Genomic DNA, 27,715 nt, shown 5'->3' on the forward strand with positions numbered 1-27,715 from the left:
TGTATGAAGAAAAATTTATTTTTTGCAAAATTTCATAATTGAAACTAAAAAAAAGTGTTTTTTTTTCAAAATTTTTGCTCTATTTTTGCATATATCACGAAAAAAAAAAAAACCCCAGTTGTGATCAAATACCACCAAAAGAAAGCTCTATTTGTGTGAAAAAAATGATAAAAATTTTGTTTGGTTACAGTGTAGCATGACTGAGCAATTGTCATTCAAAGTGTGAGAGTGCTGAAAGCTGAAAATTGGTCTGGGCAGGAAGGGGGTCTAACTGCTCTGTATGGAAGCGGTTAAAGTGCTCAATACATTCCTATATAAGCATTTATAAAACATGATACATTTCTAGTCATGTTTTGTTGATTTTTTTTGCTCTATTTTTATCTTCTTTTATTCACATATGGCGGATGTATTTATGACTTGTTATAACTTTGTTGTTATGTAATACGAGGGTGGTGTTATTATTATTTTTAATTTTTTTTGCTTTCTTACGTCTGTCTTCACAAAACTAAGGCTTGGTTCACACTGGGGACTCAAGTCGCTCCGACTTAGAAAAAGGTTCCTGCACTACTTGGGGGCGACTTCAGAGTGACTTGCATTGACTTCTGTTAAAGAAGTCGTTTGCAAGCCACTGTGTGGTGCGGCTTCAAAGTCGGGTGACTTTGAATGCGCTAGTGTGAACCGAGACTTAGTATAGAGATATATAAAAAAAAAAAAGCAAAGAAAATTTAACTGTGCATCAATCTAGTTTTTGCAGAAGTCTTCTTTAAGCTGGTTCCTCACTGTGTGTCCATACTACAGGATAGTTTTATACAATGTGCTTCTGTTTGTTTTGCAACACTTTCAGTTTCCACAAAAAATCTCCCTACTTTTCCAGCAGTTCTAAGTGTTGGCATAGGAAGTTGTGATTTCATGGTGACGTTTAAAAAAAGACATGTTGCTATGAAATGTAAAAGACTTTCAGTCTACAGTTGTAGAGACTCCTCTCCTGTACTGAAACTACACACTGTGAGCTTCAGCAAGTCAGAGCCCATCTCATTTCCCGGTTGAAGGATGCCCAAAACCATCATTTTGCTTCTCAACCTGATGCTGAGCTACAATTGGCTTCAATCATGGAAGCTCAGCATACCGTGTGGTTATTACCTAGGGTGGTCTGCATGGAAATGCAGTCTGCTTATGTACAAGGCCGGCCTTAGCTGTTCAGGCGCCCTGTGCGAGCTAATCCTGTGGGGCGCCCCCCCCCCCACCACCACGCGCGCGTGACCCCCCCCCCCCCGCACAGTTTCTTGCACCTTTTTTGCACTTTGACTTTCATTTTTTATGATCACTTATAACTTAGCCCCTTACATTAGAGACCCCCTCACAGAGACCCTCACAGAGGCCCTCCTTACATCAGAGACCCTCACAGACCCCCCCACAGAGCCCCCCCTTACATCAGATACCCCCCACAGAGCCCCCCTTACATCAGAGACCCCCCGCACAGAGCCCCCCTTACATCAGAGACCTCTCACAGAGGCCCCCCATACATCAGAGACCCCCCCACACAGAGCCCCCCTTACATCAGAAACCCCCCACACAGAGGCCCAACTTACATCAGAGACACCCCCCCCCCCCCACACAGGCTGAGCTGTGAGATACACAGTTCAGCCCTGCAGCTAGGAGACCGAGGCACAGCCGCACGGCAGGAAGTAAGCGGCGGCCGCGGCCTAAATTAACCCTCTCCAGGCCGAAGTCGCCGCTTACCTCCCGCTGTGATCATCTGCGAGCTGCGATGGCCATAAGGCGCCCCTGTTGCCCATGGCGCCCTGTGCGGCCGCACAGCTCGCACACCCCAAAGGCAGGCCCTGCTTATGTACAGCACCCTACCAGCCATGATCTACCTGCATTGCATCAGAAGTACAGATTCCCAGCAATGATGTCACTGGGTCTAAAAAAAAAAAAGGTATGTAATGGAAACAGGTTTTTACACTTTATAAGCATGTTACCAGGGAAGGCATCATAGGCAGATTAAATTAAAAAAAAAAACAGATTTGTTGGATATAAAGCACAATTCCAGAAAACATATATTTTGAAGGTAGGGAAGAGTTGAAGCCTCCATCAGGTTTTTATTTCCATTTTCTTAAACATTATGGAGACCTGGACACAGAAGTAAGCACAATCTCTGTAATCGGGTCAGAGACTGTGATTAAAAAAAAAAAAAAAAAAAAAAAGAAAAGTAGGGAGGAAGGGTGACAACCCTTGTTGCATTTGCATTGCTTTCTCTTCCCCTGTTGGGGAGATGTCCTCACATCTTGTTTGGCCACCAAGACAGGTTATGAGGAGGAATGTCACCATCAACTATTCAGATGACTATAAAAACAGATGTTCTCACCTGACTAAAGTACACAAAATGTGTTTGACTGGAGTTGGGCTTTAACCGTTCTCCTCTGTTCATAGGTATTTGAAGAACTGCTTTTGGATGCTGATTGGGCTCTGAACGCTGGAAACTGGATGTGGCTCTCGGCCAGTGCTTTCTTCCACCAGTTTTTCCGCGTCTACTCTCCAGTGGCATTTGGGAAGAAGACGGACAAGAATGGCGATTACATAAAGTATGTACAAGCGCGTGTGTGTGTGTGAATACAGATGTATCTCAAAAAATTAGAATATCAAAAAGTTAATTTTGTAATTCAATTCAAAAAGTGAAACTCCTATAGATTGATTACACACAGAGTAATATATTTCAAGCATTTCTTTCTTTTAATTTTGTCGATTTAAGGCTTACAGGTAGTGACAACCCACAATTCAGTATCTCAGAAAATGTAGAATTTTTTTTTATAAAACTATGGTCCGACCACATCTGGAGTATTCTGTCCAGTTCTGGTCGCCAGTCCTCAGGTGGGATATATTGGAGCTGGAGAGAGTCCAGAGAAGGGCAACTAAACTAATTAGGGGATTGGAGGACCTTAATTATGAAGAGCGTCTGCAATCGCTTGATTTATTCTCCCTGGAGAAGAGACGCCTGAGAGGGGACATGATAGCAATTTATAAATATCTCAATGGTGATCTCGGCATAGAAAAACAGCTATTCAGTCGAAGGGATTGCATGAGGACTCGAGGGCATACAATGTGATTAGAGGAGAAGCGTTTTAACCTCAGGCAACGTGGGGGGTTCTTTACTGTTAGGGCTACAAGATTGTGGAATTCTCTACCACAAGAGGTGTTTCTGCGAGAAGTATGGTGGCTTTTAAAAGACTGCTAGACATACATCTCAAGGATCAGAACATTCAGGGGTATGAGAGATGATTACGGCCACACACACCTACACAGGTTGAACTGGATGGACTATTGTCTTCAACCTCAACTACTATGTAACTATATGTAAGTGAGACCAATAAAAAAAAAAAAGTGTCTTTAATACAGAAATGTTGGCTTACTAGAAAGTCTGTCCATGTACAGTATAGTATGCACTCAATACTTGGTCAGGGTTCCTTTTACATGAATTACTGCATCAATGCTGTGTGGCATGGAGGCGATCAGCCTGTGGCACCGCTGAAGTGTTATGGAAGCCCAGGTTGCTTTGATAGCGGCCTTCAACTCATCTGCATTGTTGGGTCTGGTGTCTCTCATCTTCCTCTTGAAAATACCCCACAGATGAGGTTTAGGTCAGGCGAGTTTGCTGGACAACCAAGCACAGTGATACCATGATCATTAAATCAGGTATTGATAGTTTTGGCAGTGTGGGCAGGTGCCAAATCTAGCTGGAAAATGAAATCAGCATCTCCAAAAAGCTGCTCAGCAGAGGGAAGCATGAAGTGCTCTATAATTTTCTAGTAGAGGGCTGTGCTGACTTTGAACTTGATAAACCCAGTGGACCAACACCAGCAGATGACATGGCTCCCCACATCATCACTGACTGTGGAAACTTCACACTGGACTTCATGCAACTTGGACTCTGTGCCTCTTCACTCATCCTCCAGACTCTGGGACCTTGATTTCCAAATGAAATGCAAAACGTACTTTTATCTGAAAAGAGGACTTTGGACCACTGAGCAACAGTCCAATCCTTTTTCTCCTTAGCCCAGAAGATGCTTCTGACGTTATCTCTGGTTCAGCAGTGGCTTGACACAAGGAATGTGACAGTTGTAGCACATGTCCTTTATATGTCTGTGTGTGGTGGCTCTTGAAGCACTGACATCGGCCATAGTTCCCTCCTTGTGAATCTTCCCCCAAATTCTTGAATGGACTTTGCTTCAAATCCCTTTCAGGGCTTTAGTTATCCCTGTTGCTTGTGCACATTTTTCTACCACACTTTTTCCTTCCACTCAACTTTCCATTAATATGCTTGGATACAGCACTCTGTGAACAGCTGCCTTCTTTTGCAATGGCCTTTTGTGACTTACCCTCCTTGTGGAGGGTGTCAGTGATTGTCATCTAGACAAGTGTAATATCAGCAGTCTTCCCCATAGTTGTGTAACCCACTGAACCATACTGAGACCTTTTAAAGGCTCAGGAAACCTTTACAAGTGTTTTGAGTTAATTAGCTGATTAGAGTGTGACACCATTAGTGTACAATGTTGAACTTTTTCACAATATTTTAATTTTCTGAGATACTAAATTTTAGGTTTTCATTAGCTGTAAGCCATAATCATCAAAATAAAAAAAGAAATGCTTAAAATATATCAATCCGGGTGTAATGCATCTACAGGCGGTCCCCGGGTTACGAACACAATAGGGACTGTAGGTTTCTTTCTTAATTCCAGTTTGTTTGGAAGTTGAAATAGTAAATTTTTAAGTGTAACTTAAGCCTGTGCAGGGACGTGGGATGTCCTGGGCGCTTCTGCGCGTGCACTCGTGTTATCTGGGGCTCTTGTGGCCATGCAGTACTGCAGTGTGGGATGTGTCCGGTGCTGCAAGATGGCTCTTCGGCGGTATCCGGGACCAGTGTGGAGCACAAGCGGCCGGAATTGACCTCCGTTTGAAGGTAGGAGTCGGTAACTCAAATGCTCGTAACTTGGGGACTGCCTGTATATATGAGTTTATATGAGTATATATAAAGCTCAAAAAAATTAAAGCAACACGTTTTAATTGGAGAATAGAATCAAATCAATGAAACTCCTGAGATATTGATCTAGTCAGTTAAGTAGCAGAGGGGGTTGTTAATCAGTTTCAGTTGCTTTGGTAATTAAATTACCAACAGGTGCACTAGATGGGTAAATAATGAGATGGCCTTCAAAACAGGAATGGTTTTACAGGTGGAGGCCACTGACATTTGTTTTCCCTACTTATCTTTTCTGACTATTTTGCATTTGGTTAGGGTCAGTGTCACTACTGCTAGCATGAGGTGATACCTGGAAACTATAGAGGTTGCACAGGCAGTCCAACTCCTCCAAGATGGCTCATCAATACATGCCATTGCCAGGTTTTCTGTGTGTCTCAGTACAGTCTCAAGAGCATGGAGGAGATTCCAGAAGACAGGCAGTTACTCTAGGAGAGCTGGACAGGGTCATAGAAGGTCCTTCTTAACCCATCTGCAGGACCAGTATCTGCTCCTTTGTGCAATGAGGATCAGGATGAGCACTGCCAGAGCCCTACAAAATGACCTCCAGCAGACCACTGGTGTGAATGTTTTTATGACCAATCAGAAACAGACTTCATGAGGTTGGCCTGAGGGCCCGGTGTCCTCTAGTGGGCCCTGTGCTCACTGGCCAGCATCATGGAGCTCAATTGGCATTTGCCATTGAACCCCAGAATTGGCAGGTCCACCACTGGCGGCCTGTGCTTTTCACAGATGAGATCAGGTTCACCGCCAGCGGCACGCTCTCGCCCCCGCTAGGCAGTGGGAATGCCGATGCACAGGACCGGCGGCACCAATTGTTGCCGGCCACTTGCTATCGCTCCCTGCTGAGAGAGGAGGACAGTCAGCTGTTGTAAACACAGCTGACAGTTGTTCTCTCTGAAATGATCATAGATCTCTGTGATCATTTCACAGTCAGAAAACATTTCCCTAGGCTCACAATTAACCCTTTGATCACCCCTAGGTTAACCCCCTCCCTGCCAGTGTCATTATTACAGTAACAGTGCATATTTTTAGCACTGATTACTGTAGTAATGTCACTGGTCCCCTCAAGTGTCAAAAATGCCAGTTAGGGGTCCAATCCGTCCACCACAATGTCACAATCCCGCTACAAAAAAAAGCGACAATTCTGAAAAAAAAAAAAAAATGCCAACATCTTTCCCCTAGTTTGTAGACGCGATAACTTATTTCCGCAAACCAGTCAAAATACCTTTGTATTTTTCTACATATTTTTGGTAAAAAAAAAAAAAAAAAAAAAATTGCAATAACAAATTGGCCTGAAAGGATGGAAAAAAAATTTACTTTAATTTTTTTGGGGAATGTGAAAGTGAAAAATAGTGTTTTTTTTTTTTTCAGAATTGTCGCTTTTTTTTGTTTACAGTGCAAAATATAAAAATCGCATAGGTTGCTCGAATACCACCAAAGAAAGCTCTATTAGTGGGAAAAAAAGGAAATCTATTTTATTTGGGTACAGCGTCACACGTCTGCGCAATTGTCCGTTAAAATAACGCAGTGCCGAAGCGCAGAAAAATTACCTGGTCATTAAGGGGGCAAATCCTTTCGGTCCAGAATTGTTTTTTTTTTTTTTTAGCAATGTATATCGCTGTATATGTATAACAAAACATCACACATCATAATCTACTGAAGCAACACAATATGGTTGAGACCACGCTCTCCCGCTTGCTAATTTGAAAATAAAAAATTAGCAGCACACCGGGTACATATGCATTGCAGCAGAGGCTAAAGCCCCGTACACACGTACTGATTGTCGGCCGTAAATATTCGGCCGACGACCGATCGTAGGCTTGTTAGTATGATGCTTCCGACAGCGCACTTTCGGCCAAAAAGAATCTGTCGTGCAGGCATTAAAATTTTTGTTGGCCAACACCAGAACGGCCGATTGTTCGCCAGTCAGTACAGAATTCGGCCGACAATCAGCAGATTTGCAAGACTGGGCATGCTCAGAAAAGAAAAAACACAAGGAAAGTTAACCATCACATGACATCACTTCTGCAGTCGGCTGTTGTTGGCCGACAAAATTCGTGTGCAGTCTTTTCAACAGACACGACAGCACCGGACAAAAGACGGCCGATCGTTCGGCCGACGATCGGTACGTGTGTACGAGGCATAAGAGTGCTACTGTGAAGGAGGCTGGTATCAAGACAAATTTAGCCACTTTCACTTGTACGTTGCTCTGTGCACTATTTATTATGAACAATTGTAATTTTTCTATTTTTTTTTTTTTTTTACTAAGACTTGTATTCACCTGTTTCCCTCCTTTTTGTTACATCTTGGTGCTGCTGATTGTCTACATGTACTCACTATAGTGATGACTGCATGGCATTGCTCAGGGTGGGGTTTTCTTATGGTGATAATGTCTGTGTAATGGGTGTTAAAACAGCCACAAAGTCTCCATGGGAAGCTCGTGTGACGGGGGGCAAAGTTGGGAGACATCAGAACATTGCAACTGTATAACAGGAAGTGTCTGAACAAGGATCCTGATGGCAGGATCACCAGGGATTATTTTAACAATAGCTTCAGATTTAAAAAGACTGAAAATGCATGTGACACTTAAATACTTGTTTGACATTTTAATGATCAGATTGATGTTTACCTTATTATATTTTAAATGAATATATAATTTCATTCATTACCTTTTTTTATATATATCTGCCTCTAGTAAATGATAATATATCATCTTGATGATGCTTTCCTATATAACTTCTGCTGGGTTTTGCACAGGAAGTACCTGCCCTTTCTGAAGAAGTTCCCAGCTGAATACATTTATGAGCCATGGAAGGCTCCACGTAGTATACAGGAGAGGGCAGGCTGCATAATCGGGAAAGATTACCCCAAACCCATCGTGGTGCATGAAACAGTGAGCAAGCAGAACATTCAGCGCATGAAGGCTGCCTATGCAAGGAGATCCGGGGGCGGCGAGCAGAACACTGAGGGAGGGAAAGCAAAAAAAGGTGAGAAGCTTAATTATGTCCAGCAGCACTGAGAAAATCCTGCTAAATCGATTGCACAGCCAAATTGTGGCCATTTTTGTAGTCCCTAAACAGAGGTTTTTCAATTAAATGAAAAAGCAGTTTTGACTGTAGAACTTAATTCCAGATTCTTCCCCAGCACTGTCTCTGCAGTAATTCTTTTTTGCCACTTGGTGTCCTCAGTCTTCTGGATTGACTTGAAGCTGGAAGACTGAGACCATGCTGTAAGTGCAAAGTATCATAGACCCGCCCCTTGGTACTCAGTAACACCCCCTGCAATTACCATGTAATAATGATGCAGGGAGCTGGGCTGATGTCACCAATTCAGCAAGACTATCTGCCTAACTGAGGTAAAAGGGCAGAAGGGTGAGCCAGGAGTTAAGCCTCGTACACACGCAACGATAATCGGCTGACCGAACGGTCGACTTTTGTCCAGTGTTGTTGTGTTGTTTGAAATGTGCTCTAGACTGCACACGAATTTTCTCGGCCAACAAAAACCAACTTCAGAAGTGATGTCATGTGATGGTTTACTTTCTTCTCTGAACATGCCCAGTCTTGCTCATCTGATTTTTGTCTGCCGAAATCTGTAATGACTGATGGAAAAATCGGCCGTTCTGTTGACAGCCAACAAAAATTTTAAAGCATGCACACCAGATTTTGTTCGGCCGAAAAGTCGTTGTCGGAATCATCATACTAAAAAGCCGACAATCGGCCGTTGGCCGAAAAATTCACGGCCAACAATCGTTGCGTGTGTACGAGGCTTTAGGCTTTAAAACCCAGCTCCAGGCCCAATCAATTTACCTAGTTTAAAGTTGTTATACATTGCATTGCCACAAAAACAACTTCACCCCTTTCCCTCATCAAGCTGACCTTTTTCTACATCTAGCAAAACTGTACTTCTGGCTCACTTGGATGTAAGTGCTTTAGGTCAGCAAGATCCCAGCATTACTGTTGTATCTTTGTCTCCCTCTCCTCCATGCCATTCACAAAGCCCCGTTATTTGTTTTGTGAATGGCCAGGTGGCGTGGGAGTCTGAATTACGACTGTAGTTCTGGGGTATGAGACCTGCAGGGCTTACATCTGAGCAGGACAGAAGCACATCCTGAGCTCTACTCATCCCTGCATGTAAATTTGATCACAGTTGTGCAGAGACCTGCGTTTTTCTGCACTCGAAGAAATGCGGGTCTCTGCAAGGACAAAGAAAACAATTGCTGATTAAACTGCAACGGAACCCCTGGGTGCTAAGCAGTGTGGTATGGAAAACTGTATGCATTTTTCCCCAATGGACCAAAGCTCACCTGTAGGCTCTGTGTGTACTGTCTGTTTCTACACACTGTAGCTCTGCTGAATGAAATGTAATTTTGACATTTCAATAAAGTTAGAAGAAAAACAAACGACAGTGTGATGTGCCTAAAGTGCATCATAGTGCCCCTCCTGGCCCCCATACTGACAGTCCCCGCACAGTAAAACCCTGCAGATCTGGATGTAGAATTAGGCCAGCATCACAGAGGTGAGTTATTTTCTAGAAATGGAATATACAGTTGAGTGTTGCTGTTTTTGGCTTTAACCCGGTAAGGATATTGTGCCCAGTGTTGGCTGAAACAATGAGAGAAAGCCGCTCAGGTGTATGTTCCAAACCCGGTGCAGGTCAGATCAGTCATCCAAGAGTAGAAAAAAAATCCAAGTTTGAGACCGCACTCAAGGTATTATGATGAAATCAATGAGTTTCCTTATTCCTCATAAATAAAGTAGACCGACAGTGTACAAACAGACGTGTCGGGTTGACACGTTTCACGATGCTGTAGATCGTGGTTATGAGTAAGCGATCTACAGCATCGTGAAAAGCGTCAACCCGACACGTCTGTTTGTACACTGTCGGTCTACTTTATTTATGAGGAATAAGGAAACTCATTGATTTCATCATAATACCTTGAGTGCGGTCTCAAACTTGGATTTTTTTCTACCCAATGTTGGCTGGACTGGCCTATTTAGCATTGTAGAAAGAAGATATGGGAGGAAGTTTATAAGGTAATAATTGATAAACTTGTCATTCTTCAGTTGCAGGCCAGAAGAGGAAAAGCCCCGCTGTAGCTGATCTGTTTAAAAAGAAGAGGAGTTAAGAGTCAAATCAGCGAAATAGAAACTTCTTTCACTATCAATGCAGCTGGTAGAAGTGACCCAGTGCAAAAGAAGAACGGGTGACTATGTGACTGGAATGTGAACTGACTTCTTCTCTAACATCTTTCACTCAGCACAATGTCTGTCACTGGCGAGATTAAAGTCTGATTAAAAATGTTTACACAAGTCTGTAAAAGGGAAATCGGTTACATTTACTTTCTGTCTTTTAATAGGGGTTGTGCAGAGCCATTGTTCTCAAACTGCCTTTCACCAAGCTATGCTCAAAAGTATAATGCAGCACACCTACTTTGCCTGCAATGCAAACATATCTCATTGGGGACACAATGCATCCAAAGAAACCCAACGTACAGCAGGTCAAATGCAACAACGGAAGTGTCATCTGACCTGTACAGGGAGATTTTTACATTTTCTTATATGGTTTGTCCCTCACCTATGACAAATCTCAAATACTGTTACTACGCGATATACAATCCTTAGTAAAACAAAAAAAACTTCCCATACCTTTCCTGGCTGAGCCAAATCCTCCTTCACAAAGTGCTCCACCTAGAGGTCAATAAGTCTTCACTGCGCAAAAATCAATGAAAGATAGATGCTTATCGGTTGCAACATGTTATCACACTTCCACACTGTTCTCTGGGGTTGTTAAATAAATGCTCTTAGTGCGTACCCTAAATATGCAAACCCCAATTGGCCCAACTCCTCTCACTCAAAATGTCTTGCAGGCTCAAGTATATGGATCCCCCACTCTTTTACTGTCCATTCCATTTATCAGCATCCTATATATACTCTTGTCCGCTATACGTGTTTTCGGTTCAGGGATTACACACCCCGACAAAGTTGGAGCACTGGTGTCCACCCCGACCCCCCACTCCCTATTATAGTTTCATTTTTGTGTGCAAAGTTGAATCTTCTATTTGGAATGTCTCATTGTTTAAATGAACATGTACTGCTCTTAAAAGTTTATAAAAAAAAAAAAAGTCTGCAATTAATCAAGATATTCTTTTTAGATGCCACTTTATATATAAAAGTAAAATATATTGTTTACACATTGTTTTCTCCACACATAGAATATATTGGTACATAGATCTGTAAAGTAGTACCTTTTTAATTATAAGGCTGGTAGACGACCAATTAAAAACATTAAAAGTTATTTGAAAAAAGGTTCAGTAATTTCTTTACGTATGATATTGTGTACCAAGCAGTCTACATTCAGCCATAATATGACATTCATATATATAAAATTATTTTTTCAGGAGGTTTCCATCAGGTGAGGTAATGTAGTTTTGCTGAAGATTGGATACAGAATCCCGGTATGGCTTGTGCATTGGGGTGGCTGCTGTGATCAGGTCACCCATCCTACGGATGTTTCTGCTGTCGAGTTTCGTAACCTGATGGAGAAAAAAAAAAAGCAAAATGCTAACTGATAGACATATGAGAGAGAGGGGGGATGTCTTAAAAGGTAAGCTCACCTTTTCATGATAAATGAAAAACGTGAACTAACTTCTAATGTCCTGGCCACCCTGCTATACATAACTGCTATGATTCCACATGCTGCCAGTGTAGCAAGCTGTACAAAGCAATACACAGCTCTGGAGTGATTATCTATCACAGGCATCACTAAATGGGGGACCGCGTCAGTATCCCTTTGGTCCTGCCATTTAGGAGCATTTTCTTTGCCCTGCCGTTGCTCTGTAATCCGCAGAGAGCTGATAGCGGGAGGCGGGACAGTTCGCAATGGAGAGCGGAGCTGCCTGAGGTTTAGAAGCAAGTGATTGGCTGCTAGGATAAAGGACAGTCCTAGCAGCCAATCACCATCTTGCAATGCCCGCCTCCATCCAGATGTCTCCCTCCGACCTGTCTGTCTGTGTCATGTAGGACAGTGAGGGGGATGAAGTTGAAAATGTCTAAGGACTGAATGGGGGGAGGGGGGATGCCAAGGTTTGCAGTGATGAGGCTGAGGACTGGAATGTGGGGGAATGATGTAAATAGGGGCAGAGGACATTACTGTTAAGGATTGATGTCAAGGAAGTATGAGAACACAACTGTGAAAGGGGTGGAGGGGGATCTTGATGAGCAGTGGGGACTGAGGATGCTGATGTAAAAATGGGTTAAGATCTGTGCATGTGCATTAGGTGAACACGTCATGGGCTGCACTACCTGCAAGAAACACAGAAAGAATCCTTTACCTTTGTTTTTAAAAAAAATAGTGCTGCAGCAACACGCAATGTGGTGCATGTGAAAATGCACGACGGTACCAACATGATATTCGGACCTCTGCTAGAAGAAAATTTTACCGACCAGACCTCGGTGAATTGTAATTTAATACCCCTGATCTATCATATTGCATGCAATGGCAAGTGCTCTTTAGTCAGCATAGCCACATGACCGTGCTGAGAAATGAAAAACGCATCTGAGGCTTTTTCCAGTAAGGTGTTCCAGAAGAAAGAATAATGGGTATATATATATATATATATATATATATATATATATATATATATATATGCAGCAGCTAAAGAGAACGATTTCTTGATCAGCAGGGCCATGTGCTTAAGCTGATCATTGAGCACAATGATGCTATTAACCATTATTAAAATGAATAAATTAAAAAAACAAAATGTATGACAGTGAGGGAAGGTTGTCTGTCCTCTTTAAAGGAGAAGTTCACCTTTACAAAAAAAATAAATGCATATTTCTTTTTTTGCAGGTAAAAAAATAAGCATTTATTATTTTATTTTTTTTGTAATGGACCTGTGAAGTGTTGCACCCACGATCAGCAGATCATGGGTGTAATGCCACGGTCCTGCAGACTGTCTGTGAATCTGTACGGCTGTACCTCTGATATGGCCAGGCAGTTACACTGTGATAGACTTAATGCACTATCCCAGCGCATAACAGCTACAAAGGCTGTCGGACCTTGTGGTTTTGCAAACAATTCAGTGAATTAAAAACTATGATGGCTAGAGCTGGATGGGGGGAGCAGACCCCCCCCCCCGCTAGCTGTAAGAACCGGGGTCCAGGGCATCTGTTACATGTTAAACCTTGAATATGGGTGCAATACGTTACAAAAGGTGAACTTATCCTTTAAGGGAGCTTTCCACTTTTGTTTTCCTACACTCGATCCAAACTGCTTTCATCAATGGTGGTCTTGGTGAATAATTCATTGACTTTCTATCCTTGTGTGTATTGGGGCACTTGATCTGGCACAGGTCTGTTAAAGTGTTAATAGCGCTACCTTTCCACTCTTAGCATTTTTGCTGCATATTTGGGATAGTTGAATGTTCTGTTTTTGACATTCATCTCTAATACATCAGTGAAATTATTAAAACTGAGAGTTATTTCATCTATTTGTAATACATTAGTGAATGTGCTATGTACGATAATCAACAGGACTATTTATCTTTTAAAGGTCATTCTTTTTTCCCCAATATCCCTTGTGCTTATATTTTCTCCCTATACCTGAGGAAGCAGATCTTTGCGAAAAATGTTGGGAAAGTGACCCATGGCTTCATGCACATGGGCAGATTCACCTGTGTAGTGTAAAGGTGCTGCCTGTTTCTGGTACTCGGGATGTCCTGGAGCTGTATACAACTCCTCTTAGGCTCCATGTATACGGGACGTTGTTAAAAGTCCCTTTGAATGCTGGAATTTTTAGGACGTTTGAAACGTCCGTTCGGTCGCGTTTGTACCCGCGTTTAGCGGGCGTTTAGCAGCGTTTGCGGGCGTTTAGAAGAGTTCCTAGAGGTCAAAAAAATTATTCCCCTTTAAAATGGAAAAACGCGAACGCTAAACGCGGGTCATCGCATTCGGACGCGTTTGTGTGTTTGAAACGCCGGGAAACACACGTTCGAACGCAAATAATTGCGTTCTAAAAACAGTCCCTGAACGCAACTGCCTGCAAATGACTGTAAACGACCTGGTGTACATGGACAGATAAGATAAAATGTAGATGGGTTCAGGGGCTTCTGAAAAAAACGCCCAACTGCTCCTAAACGGCCATTTCCAGCGTCCCGTGTACATGGAGCCTAAGACATGCTTTTGGGATATTCTGTCTGTGCATGTTTGCTAGTTTATGCTCAGTGTCCATTCACACTGGTACGACTTGTCAGGCGACTTGGTCAGCCTGACAAGTTGTGCACTGTCGCTCCCCTAGTGTAGTACAGGAACGGTTCTAATAGGAGCGACACAAGTCGCTCCGACTTAGAAAAAGGGTCCTGTACTACTTCGAGGCGACTTGCATTGACTTCCATTATGTGAAGTCCGTGCAAGTCCCGCTGCACGCGACTTCACAGGTCGCCCCCTAAGTCGGAGCGACCTAATGTGAACGGAGCCTAAGAGAAGGGTATAGCTGTGTACAGCCGCCTCCAACCACTAATGTCTATACAGCAACTGTAGTCAGCTTCCAGGACATTGCGGGCACCAGAAATATGCAATGTTCTTACGCTACACAGGAAAATGTACCCTTGTGCATGAAACCTTAAACATTTTACAATCTCATAGCACCTTGAAAGTACTTATAATATCTGTCATTGTTTGGGTATATTTTTTGGAATGTAAAAGGGATGGATAGAGACATGTAAATAAATACCTTCTGTTCTAAGAAGCCTTTACGGTGCTAAGCACAGATTCTGTTGGAAGGGTTTTTAGATTTCTTTACTCAATTCTCACTATATTGTTAATACTTATACTTGCCAATACAGGAACAAACACGGTTGCTTTTTTTGGGTCACCCTATTCTATGAAGATAACTCAGAGCTAAATAACAGCATACTCACATCATACAATATTCCTTTCCCGGATTGGCCTGTTCAAAATGAAACGCTCGAAGCCAAATGGTTTTAAGTTCAAGGCCTTGAAATCTCCATCAATCAGCAACTCTGCCACAGCCCGTCCCACAGCTGGAGCCTGCTGCAAGCCATGTCCACTGAACCCGCAGGCAAAGTACATGTTCTGCACCAATGGATGGGTCCCAATGACCCCGTTTTGGTCGAATGTGTTGTAATCATAAAATCCTGCCCAGGCTGATTTTACCTAGGGAAACACAGCAAAGGTGACCTTTAAATTGCTACAGTTTGCTGTAAAATTATTTATTGGAAACAAAATACTATAAACTCATTTTGATCTGTATAACGTAGGACAACTAATTAAAGATGTTTAACTTTCAGAAGTATATTATAAGTCAAAGTTTATTGACAGCTGACCACACCTATACGAGTTTGCTGGATATTCTATTCAAAAACCATAGCCACTAATATGAAGTTGCTCTGTTTGTTGCTATAAAAGAGGCCACCCTAGGTAGGCCTGTAGAATTAGTGAGGTCAGGTACTGATGCTGTATTAGACATCCTGGCTCACAATCAGTGTTCCAATGTATCCTAAAAGTGTTCAGCAGGGTTGAGGCCAGGGCTTTATGCTGTACACTCAAGTCCTCCACACCAACCTGATCAAACTATGTCTTTATGAAGCCGGCTTTGTGCTCAGTCATGCTGGAAGGCTGCTGCGAGACACCTTAAGGCCTCTTTCACACGGGCGCACCGCCCGAAGGAGTCCGTTCTACTCAGCGGGGGATGCATCCGCCGATGACACTCGTGTGTGTGTGTGGAGACGGAGCTGTCAGATCCCTACTGTCCTCTATGGGGAGATCGAATGATAATGGACTACCTGTCCGTTCTCATCCGATCCACCAGACGGATGGAAAATAGGGTTTTCATTTGCCCGGATTTTACAGACAGGATCGGAGAGCAGCGGGTGTCAGCGGACATGTCTCCGCTGACATCTGCTGCCCTTATAGGGATGCATGGAGCCGATCAAGTCTGCCTGAAAAACTGACAGAGGGATCGGATTGCCCGTGTGAAAGGGGCCTAACTAGGCAAACTTTAAACTACTACAGTCAGGTCCATAAATATTGGGACATCGACACAATTCAAATCTGTTTGGCTCTATACACCACCACAATGGATTTGAAATAAAAACAAACAAGATGTGCTTTAAATGCAAACTTTCAGCTTTAATTTGAGGGTATTTACATCCAAATCAGGTGAACAGTGTAGGAATTACAACAGTTTGTATATGTGCCTCCCACTTTTTAAGGGACCAAAAGTAATGGGACAATTGGCTGCTCAGCTGTTCCATGGCCAGGTGTGTGTTATTCCCTCGTTATCCCATTTACAAGGAGCAGATAAAAGGTCCAGAGTTCATTTCAAGTGTGCTATTTGCATTTGGAATCTGTTGCTGTCAACTCTCAATATGAGATCCAAAGAGCTGTCACTATCAGTGAAGCAAGCCATCATTAGGCTGAAAAAACAAAACAAACCCATCAGAGAGATAGCAAAAACATTAGGTGTGGCCAAATAAACTGTTTGGAACATCCTTAAAAAGAAAGAACGCACCGGTGAGCTCAGCAACACTGGAAGACCATGGAAAACAACTGTGGTGGATGACCGAAGAATTCTTTCCCTGGTGAAGAAAACACCCTTCACAACAGTTGGCCAGCTCAAGAACACTCTCCAGGAGGTAGGTGTACAGGTCCTTCTCAAAAAATTAGCATATTGTGATAAAGTTCATTATTTTATGTAATGTACTGATAAACATTAGACTTTCATATATTTTAGATTCATTACACACAACTGAAGTAGTGCAAGCCTTTTATTGTTTTAATATTGATAATTTTGGCATACAGCTCATGAAAACCCAAAATTCTTTTATTGGTCAGATGAAATATGCAAATTTTTTTAGATCGGAATTTTGGGTTTTCATGAGCTGTATGCCAAAATCATCAATATTAAAACAATAAAAGGCTTGCACTACTTCAGTTGTGTGTAATGAATCTAAAATATATGAAAGTCTAATGTTTATCAGTACATTACAGAAAATAATGAACTTTATCACAATATGCTAATTTTTGGAGAAGGACCTGTATGTGTGTCAAATTCAACAATCAAAAGAGGACTTCACCAGAGTGAATACAGAGGGTTCACCACAAGATATAAACCATTGGTGAGCCTCAAAAACAGGAAGGACAGATTATAGTTTGCCAAACAATATCTAAAAAAGCCTTCACAGTTCTGGAACAACATCCTATGGACAGATGAGACCAAGATCAACTTGTACCAGAGTGATGGTAAGAGAAGAGCATGGAGAAGGAAAGGAACTGCTCATGATCCAAAGCATACCACCTCATCAGTGAAGCATGGTGGTGGTAGTGTCATGGTGTGGGCATGTATGGCTGCCAATGGAACTGGTTCTCTTGTATTTATTGATGATGTGACTGCTGACAAAAGCAGCAGGATGAATTCTGAAGTGTTTCGGGCAATATTATCTGCTCATATTCAGCCAAATGCTTCAGAACTCATTGGACGGCGCTTCACAGTGCAGATGGACAATGACCCAAAGAATACTGGGAAAGCAACCAAAGAGTTTTTTAAGGGAAAGAAGTGGAATGTTATGCAATGGCCAAGTCAATCACCTGACCTGAATCCGATTGAGCATGCATTTCACTTGCTGAAGACAAAATTGAAGAGAAAATGCCCCAAGAACAAGCAGGAACTGAAGACAGTTGCAGTAGAGGCCTGGCAGAGCATCACCAGGGATGAAACCCAGCGTCTGGTGATGTCTATGCGTCCCAGACTTTAGGCTGTAATTGACTGCAAAGGATTTGCAACCAAGTATTAAAAAGTGAAAGTTTGATTTATGATTGTTAATCTGTCCCATTACTTTTGGTCCCTTAAAAAGTGGGAGGCACATATACAAACTGATGTAATTCCTACACCGTTCACCTGATTTGGATGTAAATACCCTCAAATTAAAGCTGAAAGCCTGCAGTTAAAGCACATCTTGTTTGTTTCATTTCAAATCCATTGTGGTGGTGTATAGAGCCAAAAAGATTTAAATTGTGTCGCTGTCCCAATATTTATGGACCTGACTGTATATAGATATTAATACAATCAGCGCAAACCAACTCCTACCATACAGATGCCTGCTGAACACTAAATGGAAATCACTTACACCTCAAAACATAAATACAGTATAAAACAGTGCAGCGCAATGAAGCATAATCAAATATATTAATTATAGGAAAAGAATGTCCAAAAAGCCTGGAGGATCCATGCAAGTCTAAGTGAAAGGAGGAAGTTTTTCATCCAGGTGACAGACACTTCACCAATAGAAACACACTGCGCTCACCTGAAATATATGACCTCTGTATTACCAGCAGGTCAAACGAGCATTCCCATAAAGGGTATATCAAAAGGCAGCCAAAAGGACTCCAACTTCACCCAATGTATTATCAAGCTGAAGATAGGGGCTTATCTCCTCCAGGGATAACTCGTCCCTGGAGGGGTATGATTTGGTATGACCCCAAACCACTTTGGCTGACAACTTTTGATAGACCCTTTTAATTTGACAAATATAATTTATATCTAGACCCTACTGCTTTGGCTTTCAGGTTATAAAATCTGACTCTTCCATGGAATCCCTGGGGATTTATCCAAGCAAATAGAGAACTGCCACATTAGCGATATCATCTGATTTATTCACCATTTTGGTGAGGAATGTTCTGGTGTGAGGGAAGTGCATTCACAGTTGCCTTTTGGATTAATATTTTGAGCAGAATTTAACACAAGTTGAGATTGAACACTGGAAAGAAAACTTAATAATGAATCTTTCTGAAAAGGATGTACGTGTGAACAGTTGGCTACCTCTGCTTCCTAATTGGATTTATTCCTCTGCTGATTTGTACACTTATTTAAAACGTTATAAATATATTTTATACTATGTAATGACATACAGATTTATACTCAGCTGGGGTACACACACCGTAGTCCATAGTTTACAGCCAAATTAAAGAGGAAGTAAACTCTTCCTTTTTTTTTCTTCCCTGCAAAGTAAATGCTTAATGTGCTAGTATGCATCGCATACTAGCACATTATGTGACACTTTCCTCCAAACAAAGCCCTCGCCGTCCCTGCTGGAGGCTGCATCCATCTTCAGCTTTCTTCCTTCTGGGTCTGCGGACTCCGGCTATGCTACTGGCTAAAGCCGCGCGACGCATGCACGCGGGAGCCACTGGTCACGGCCCAGGGCTCTGAAGAAACAGCACGGGTGCCTGTTTCTTCAGAGCGCATGTGCCACGACATCATCGGCTGCATGAAATGTAAATATCTCCTAAATGGTGCAAGTTAAGGAGATATTTACAGTACTTATAGGTGGTAAGCCTCATTACCCACTTCAGCTCCGGAAGGTTTTACCCCCTTAATGGCCAAGCCATTTTTTGTGATTCTACACTGCGTTACTTTAACAGCGATCAGCGATTTTTAGCGGGACTGCGACAGTGTCAGATTTTGTCCGCCGCAAAGTGACACTTTTTGGGGACCAGTGACATAAATACAGTAATCAGTGCTAAATAATATGCACTGTTACTGTATAAATTACACTGGCAGGGAAGAAGTTAATACTATGCTTACTGACTGTGTGGGGGGAGGGCTCTGTGACAGGCACACAGAGATCGGTGTTTCAGCTTAGCTGAGACACACAATCTCTGTGTGCCTGTCTTGACAGAAGAGCCGCCTGCTTTGTTTACATGGGCAGGCGGCTCTTCTGTCAGTTTCTGTGAAGATCGCGAGAGGCCGACGGAGATCCTACCCGCTTCTCCCGCGGTTTGGCTCCTGCTGTGTCTACGTGATTATGCGCGGCTGAGCCACTCTGTCACAGTAAGTCTGCGAGGGGCGGTCAGCAAGTTGTTAAGGCTTACCTATAGGTAAAAGTTATAAGAGTGGGTTTACAACCACTTTAAAACATGGGCTGCAATGCCCCACATAATTCTCTCTGCTCAATGTAGCAGAGAGCTCCTTAACTTGAAGAGGACTGGTTATGGCGGTACCACTGCTTTAGAAATTGGCTCCTTACTGTGCTTTCGGTAACATTTTTAGGCCATGGGTAGGATATTTTCCTGCATGCAGCTGTCTGGCCAGCAGACTTACCAAAGAAGACTTTCATATGTAAGGCCCTATAACCCAAAAATAATGACCCTATTTACATAAAAAATGTTTCAGAGTGAGGTTTAATAAGGTCCTAATGTTAGGCTTTACCTCTGTATTTTGCGATACTTACTTTAAGTGACTCAAACGCAGGTACTCTGTGCGCCAAGAGTGGCCACACCTTCTCTTGGAAATAATTGTGGTCAACGTCCAAATTGCTGGTGTCTGGTTCTTCTTCCTAAAGGAATAGGAAAGCAGTGAACACAGGCATTGCATTATGTAAAACATCATTTTAGTCACATTATGTTATCAGTTTTAGATACTGCTGGCGTAATTGGCAAAGTCTGTAAGCCCTGAGGTTTGGCTTTGATGAAAAAGGTACGGCCTTCGAAAACGCGTATGACATTAGGATCTCAGATGAAGTCCTCCCAAACCAGGAGCAAGCGGAGTGGACAATTTGATAGCATTAGGCTGGCCATACATTATACAATTTTCCTTTAGATTTACCAAAACCATACAATATGAGGTCAACCCTAAACACTTTCAATTTGTATGCAATCAGGCAGGCCCTTGTATTACATAGTTAAAGGTAAATCTAAAGGAAATATAACAAGAAAATTGTATAATGTATGGCCAGCTTTACTGCGATATGCTTTGTCAGTCTGGATGTCTGTGAGTAGATTCCTTTACATTCCTTTGAATAAATGGTTTTAGAGAAAATGCGCTAGGCTGATGCACCCTCTCTGTGTTTTTTAACTGAATAAAAAAGCAAAGTAATACTAAAAAGATAAAAATTATTTTTTTTTTTTTAAATAAAAAAGAGGTTATACTTCTCTTCTCTGTGCAACAATGTTGCACAGGTTGCTTTCCTTATCTTCTGCCAGTCTCCTCTGGCGCTGTCAGCTCCCCCCTCCTTGGGGGTAGCCGGGTGGTAAAAAGGCACCTGTGTGTATTCGCAGCCCCCAGCAAGGTTGTGTGCATCCACAGACACACACAACGTCAGTAAGCTATGCCCCCGCAGCAGGATCCCTCAGTTTCTTCTCTGAAAGAAGGAAGAGAGGGTAGTGCTGCTGGAGCCAAGTAAAAGTATAGGATGCATTACAGTGACTGTACTCAATGTGTAATGATGCAGAGTCTTCTGCATCACTGAGTATTACCCAACGCCGGGAGAAGACTCTGCATGTCACATGATCACCTTGAAGATCTCCTAAAAAAGGTAAAAAGCATGGAGAAGGGATGGAATGCATTTAGGACAATGGGAGCTGGAGGTGGGACAGGGATAGAGGAAGCTACAGAGATGCTTTGAGTTCCCTAGTGTACAGTATGGTGGGGATGCGTAAATCACAAAACTGGCCAAAACAGACTTACAAATATATTTGCAGGTCAGAAAGCGTCTTGTTGCAGCGGCCAATGTATCTAAAATTGACCTATGGTAACTTTCAATATACAGTTATTAGTTGCTCACCTCTGATGGCGAGAGCCCTCCGATGTAGTTGCCCCCAAATCCTTCTCTTCGAAAATACGCTCCAGAGCTGTCAATCAGCATCGGACAGTCCATACCAGGGCCATTGGGGCTATTAAACATATAGACATATCTGGAAAAAAAAAAGAATTTATTCTATCGTTCTTATCAAAGCTTTCTACACTTGTAAAGGCTCTAAAATTCTCTTCTGGGGGCTACCCTTCATTGGGTCCTGAAAATGGGTCCCTTTGAACTCATGTTGACCCTTTTACTCCAATTTTTTTATATCCTGACCCAAAACACAGTTCAGGAATGTCCAAAGTGCTATTCGGATACTTGTCCCAGGCTGGAGAGTAAGAACACCCAGCCCATTCAGATTCGGATACTTGTCTCAGGCTGGAGAGTAAGAACACCCAGCCCATTCGGATTCGGATACTTGTCCCAGGCTGCAGAGTAAGAACACCCAGCCCATTCGGATTCGGATACTTGTCCCAGGCTGCAGAGTAAGAACACCCAGCCCATTCGGATTCGGATACTTGTCCCAGGCTGGCGATTAAGAACACCCAGCCCATTCAGATTCGGATACTTGTCCCAGGCTGGAGAGTAAGAACACCCAGCCCATTCGGATTCGGATACTTGTCCCAGGCTGCAGAGTAAGAACACCCAGCCCATTCAGATTCGGATACTTGTCCCAGGCTGCAGAGTAAGAACACCCAGCACATTCGGATTCGGATACTTGTCCCAGGCGGCAGAGTAAGAACACCCAGCCCATTCAGATTCGGATACTTGTCCCAGGCTGCAGAGTAAGAACACCCAGCACATTCGGATTCGGATACTTGTCCCAGGCTGCAGAGTAAGAACACCCAGCCCATAGCACTCAGCAAAGGTGTCAGTGCGTTGCCTGGCCAATATAATTCATAGTACAAAAAAAGTGGGTACTGCCCATGAGTGCCAGACAACCAGCATTTGGAATATGAGAGTTCAGTAATGCCAATCACCAGGTTTTGTTATGCTAGGTCTCCTCTGAAGCAAATCTGTGCTTTTTCGATGCAGGACACCACAGCAGGTTCGTTTTAATTTCCCTCCCACCCAGCAGAACAGAATCACTTTTCCTTTCACCTCTCCCCCCCTCCACTGAACCATACCAGGTACTTCTGGCTATAGAGAAACATGTGACCCAATCCTCTTCCTTTCATGTGACAGTGCTGGAGGTGCTTGTTGATTGGCCCAGCACTGGACCAAGAGAGATGGGAGAGCAGCCACAGTATAAACAAGTGGGTACTGCCCACACCTGTAACTGGTCACTGAAGCAAAGAACATTGGAAAGGCAACGCATATGAAAAAACCAAAGAAATTTCCAAACACAACTTACCAACCAGCCTGCTACCACCCAAATTAACCTGTCCAACAGTATGCGTTAAAAACAGGGGTTTAGTTGCACACATTTGCAAATACATGGGTAAGCCACAGAGCCAGGGCAAGGCACCCCATTTTCTGTGGACCCAACTCTAATTTCTGGGAGTCTCCAACAATGGAAGCACATGCATTTAGATGGACAGGATGTAGGGCAGATAAACCTGAGGGGAGCCCACCCCTTCTTAAAGGCACAGGGGCACACTGAACATCCAGCCAATAGCACTGTGGCAGCAAAGGTGTCAGTGCGTCGCCTGGCCAATATAATTCATAGTATACAAAAGTGGGTACTGCCCTCACATTGGAAGCATTGGAAAGGCAATGCATATGAAAAAAACAATGATTGTGTGAGCTGTCTCCAAGTTGTGGAGGTGGTCAATACTCATTGAGAGGTATGGTGACCCCCACATTTGATAGAATGTTGGCATTCAGCTCCTTGACAGTTTTGCACTTTATTATTTCCTATTTTGCACTACGCACTTTTTTATCTGTTTACAAACTCATCATATATATCATATATGCAAATAGGATGTTTTCTGACCCAGGAATAGTATAAGGATTTATGTGATGATGCATATCATATTGGTTTGAGGTTTAATTTATGCACTCTTTCACTTTTTCAAATGTTTACACTTTAATAACTGCTATACAAGTGGGAGGAATCTGACTTTATCATTTCTGAGCACGGCACATATAAGGAGTATAGAAGTTAGTAACAATATTGTTGTATTGGAGTGACTGCAGCCTCTCTTTTTTCTTCCTTATTAACCTCCCTGGCGGTATGATTCTGTCAGGAATTCTGTACCAAAAGCGGTACAATTTTTTGCATGGAAATTTGGCGTTATGTATTATAGGCCTACAATTCTTAGTAATTACTGACTTAAACCTGACCAAAACAAGACTCTAGTAGACATCCCAGATGTGATAAATTTGAAACACAAATGCATGAATTATAATCTAATCAATAATATAATATTATATAATATAATATATAAAAAGGAGGTGATGCAATGTAATCTGAAATGATATATAATAACTTTATATACACATATATATATATATATAAAATATAAATTTATTATATATAATTTCAGATTACATTGTATCACCTCCTTTTTATGTGTTTGTGTGTGGTGCAACTTTTGAATTTCCCTCCCAGTTCCGCTCCCATGCACCATTGCTGCTGCAGGGAACGGAACCAGGAAGTCATCATACCGACGGACAAGCGGCGGGGATCTCGGCGGCGATCACAGCAATGGGAGATCATCTCTGGATCGCTAGGAGAAGGTAAGAGACACCACTGCAGGCTCTGCACATCTATCCCGAGTGTGACTCGGGGATACCGATCCTAGCATGAAACAACCACCCCGAGTCACGCTCGGGGATACCGCTAAGGGAGTTAAGCGTAGTAATCCATCCTAAATCTAAAGCCTAACTGAACAAGCTGAAGTAAGAAGCGGATTGGCTACCATGCACAGCTGCACCAGATATTGCACTCTCCAATTTTAATAAATCAACTCCTGATGAGTCAGTAATGGGAAAAGATCAGTTGCAGGGAGACCACAGACAATACTGGGGGCTAGTACATTGCCCCCCTGCTTGCTTTGTGATCCTCTTTACCCCCTTATTTTTTGGATATGTGATGGAATGAAACATGCGATTACCTTTTGTTCTGAGAAGGCTCCACTGTGCTAACCCTAATAGTAATGAACTCTGACCCTATCAATTGTAACCAGCACCCCCAAGCCTGGTACTATTCATTTATTGCAGGTATTTATATAGCGCTGACAATGTATGCAGTGCTTTATATACTGTACTATACATTCACATCAGTCCCTGCCCCCAAAGGTGCCAACAATCTAAGGTCCTCATTCCATATGCATACGAACATACTAGCACAAATTTAGGCAGGAGCCAATTAACCTACCAGCATGTCTATGGAATATGGTAGGAAACTGGAGTACCCATAGGAAACCAATGGAAGCATAGGGAAAATATGCAAACTCCATACAGATATTGTCATGGATACATCTATGCCAGCCTTTCTCAACCTTTTCAACACAAGAGGAACCCTTGAAATAAATTTCTGGTCTCGGGGGAACCCCTGCTAGAAATTAAAAATCTAAAACTTATGACACATTAGTGTGACAGTCGGTGGGAAGAATGCTCCTTACTTTTGTCATCATTGGGAAGAATTACCCCCTTACAGATCGCTAAAAGGAACAATGGGGTCATTGGAAACTTATCTGAGTGGCAGAAGTTGCCCATTGCTCAAGGAACCCCAAGCAACCTCAGGAGGAATCCTGGTGTTCCACGGAACCTTGGTTGAGAAACCCTGATCTATGCTGTAATAAATCATAGAAGTCTATTAAATAGCTCTAAAAATATGTTACAAAATGTTTGCCAGAAAACGAATAATTAGCTTCTAACCTCAAACCCTCCTGCAAAGGTCGTTCCTGTACTGTCTCATTGCCCTCATTACACCCCAGTTCTCTTCTAGGTGTATCATTTGTGTGGCACCAAAACAATGATTAAAAGGCAACTCCAACAAAAACCTTCACCTCTTTCTGGGCTCTACAGGAAGTTTTGTTCCTTGTGCTGTGTTGGGATTCCCCAGGCCCACTCCTGCCATCTCTGCCACCTTTGCAGACCAGGCACCAGCAGCATTAATGACCGCAGAGCATTCCACCGGCTGATTCTCCAGACTATGTGGCATCGACACCTGCAATCAGATATTGGTTAGGTCTTTGTCCACAATTTCAAGTCCTTAGCAGTATTTATGTAAAACCTAAGCTGGAGAATATATTGGAAGGGGGTATAAAATTGGTGAGTAGAACCCACCTTGCGATCATATCAGTCACCCAGTCTCTTTAACAGTAAAAAAAAATAACTACTACTTGGTTGATCACAAGGGGGATGTTTAAAGACTCTTGGACGTACATCTCAAGGATCAGAACATTCAGGGGTATGAGAGATGACTACGGCCACACACACCTACATAGGTTGAACTGGATGGACTATTCTCTTTATTCAACCTCAACTACTATGTAAAGGCAGCATGCCAAGGTCTTGTTGCCAGTTTTTAGAGGATTTATGAACAGTTGTATCCTGTAATACAGGAATTAATTTCCCATAACTTGCACAGTGTTAGATCTAGTAAGTAGGAAGAACTATAAAGAGATTATGTGATTGGTTTAGAGACTACTATTTTGTGGAATCAATATTAGATATGTTGCTCCAAACTTGCCTCCGTCCCTGTACTTTCAGCTCCAGATCAGCTCATCCACGCCCAGGAGCGCATCCATGCCCAGGAGCTCATCCACGCCCAGGAGCGCATCCATGCCCAGGAGCGCATCCATGCCCAGGAGCGCATCCACGCCCAGGAGCGCATCCAGCATCAGCCGTGTCCTTGTGAAGTAGAAATGAACAGACTGCACAAAATTGCTCTGATCCATCCCAGAAGCCCTGCAGAAAGATGGAGGAGAAGAGCTGGGATTTCAAATCCCCAGACCACTATATCCGCTGTGTTGGCACTAACAGCTCGCCACCCACAGAGGTAAGTACAGCAGGTACTGGGGGGAGGGTATTTAATATAATAGAGGATTCACCACATATAGTTTTGCCTGCCCGCCATGCTTCAGCCCATAAAGGGCTTAATCATGGACACTATGGTTGGAGTGGGAGGTAGACAGGTGAGACGATATGTTGTGAATCCTCGATTCAGTTATAGTAAAGCTAATAGAGCACCTGTGTTGACTTCAGTGTGTGGCCTGTTCATTTCTACTTGACAAGCGGTTTAGACTGGCCATAAAAGGATGGAAATTTGTCTGGTTTAGCAGGGACTAGCAGAATTTCAATCCATGTATGGGGACAGTGGTTGTACCGATCGACTTCTGTACAACCGGCCTGTGGGATAAATGCCGCTCAGTCAGGGCAGCAGGGTATAGCTGGCAGCGTTGATCATTAGCTTAGTGGGAGTGATTTCCCCAGTTCGTTTTTTTTCCTTCAACCCACTGGATGAATAAAATATATAATGGAATCATCTATGGGCTGATTTAGTGACTACTAATACTTAATTAAAGGGTTACTAAACCCAGAGCCTGCATTCGCTAGATCCGGTCTCTCACAGTACACAGAACATGGAAATGCAATTATTTCAGTAAACATAAACTGCTAAATACATTATCTCACTTGCAGTATATAGCAGTCTTGTAACTTCTATCAGTGACTGGTTAAAGCTTGTCTTATGAAGCGGCAAGACCCCTTGACCCTCTGTCTGGACATTTTTTTATAACCTAACCGTGCTTTAAACCTCTCCACAACTTTATCCCTGACCTGCCTTGTGTGTTCCTTGGCCTTCATGATGCTGTTTGTTCACTAAGGTTCTCTAAAAAAAACTCTGAGGGCTTCACAGAACAGCTGTATTTATACTGAGATTATATTGCACACAGGTGGACTCCATTTACTAATTAGGTGACTTCAGAAGACAATTGGTTCCACTAGATTTTAGTTAGGGGGATCAGAGTAAAGGGGGCTGAATACAAATGCACGCCACACTTTTCACATATTTATTTGTAAAACATTTTGAAAACCATTTATTATTTTCCTTCCACTTCACAATTATGTGCCACTTTGAGTTGGCCTATCATATAAAATCCCCAAAAAATACGTTTACGTTTTTGGTAGTAACA

At 42.6% G+C, this 27,715-nt stretch overlaps 2 protein-coding genes across 2 annotated transcripts in view; one reads left to right on the top strand and one right to left on the bottom strand.

The window, feature by feature from the left end:
• LOC309568471 (cryptochrome-1-like) overlaps positions 1-10,378 on the top strand; it is a 50,289-nt gene extending 39,911 nt beyond the window's left edge. The window contains exons 9-11 of the mRNA XM_082274145.1: positions 2,434-2,585; positions 7,793-8,022; positions 10,105-10,378. Of these exons, the coding sequence (XP_082130271.1) occupies positions 2,434-2,585; positions 7,793-8,022; positions 10,105-10,160 (438 nt within the window). The 3' untranslated portion in view covers positions 10,161-10,378. The remainder of the gene's footprint in view (positions 1-2,433; positions 2,586-7,792; positions 8,023-10,104) is intronic.
• Positions 10,379-14,952: 4,574 nt separating this feature from the next.
• The window catches only part of FOXRED1 (FAD dependent oxidoreductase domain containing 1), a gene marked incomplete at its 3' end in the record, with an annotated part of 57,684 nt that continues 44,921 nt past the window's right edge, over positions 14,953-27,715 (bottom strand). Inside the window, exons 8-11 of the mRNA XM_082274455.1 lie at positions 25,586-25,746; positions 21,615-21,744; positions 20,283-20,387; positions 14,953-15,207 (exon numbers count right to left, since the gene is read on the bottom strand). Of these exons, the coding sequence (XP_082130581.1) occupies positions 14,953-15,207; positions 20,283-20,387; positions 21,615-21,744; positions 25,586-25,746 (651 nt within the window). The remainder of the gene's footprint in view (positions 15,208-20,282; positions 20,388-21,614; positions 21,745-25,585; positions 25,747-27,715) is intronic.

This window comes from Pelophylax lessonae (genome assembly GCF_965119305.1).
Source record: "Pelophylax lessonae genome assembly, chromosome: 12".
In the NCBI taxonomy this organism is placed as follows: Eukaryota; Metazoa; Chordata; class Amphibia; order Anura; family Ranidae; genus Pelophylax; species Pelophylax lessonae.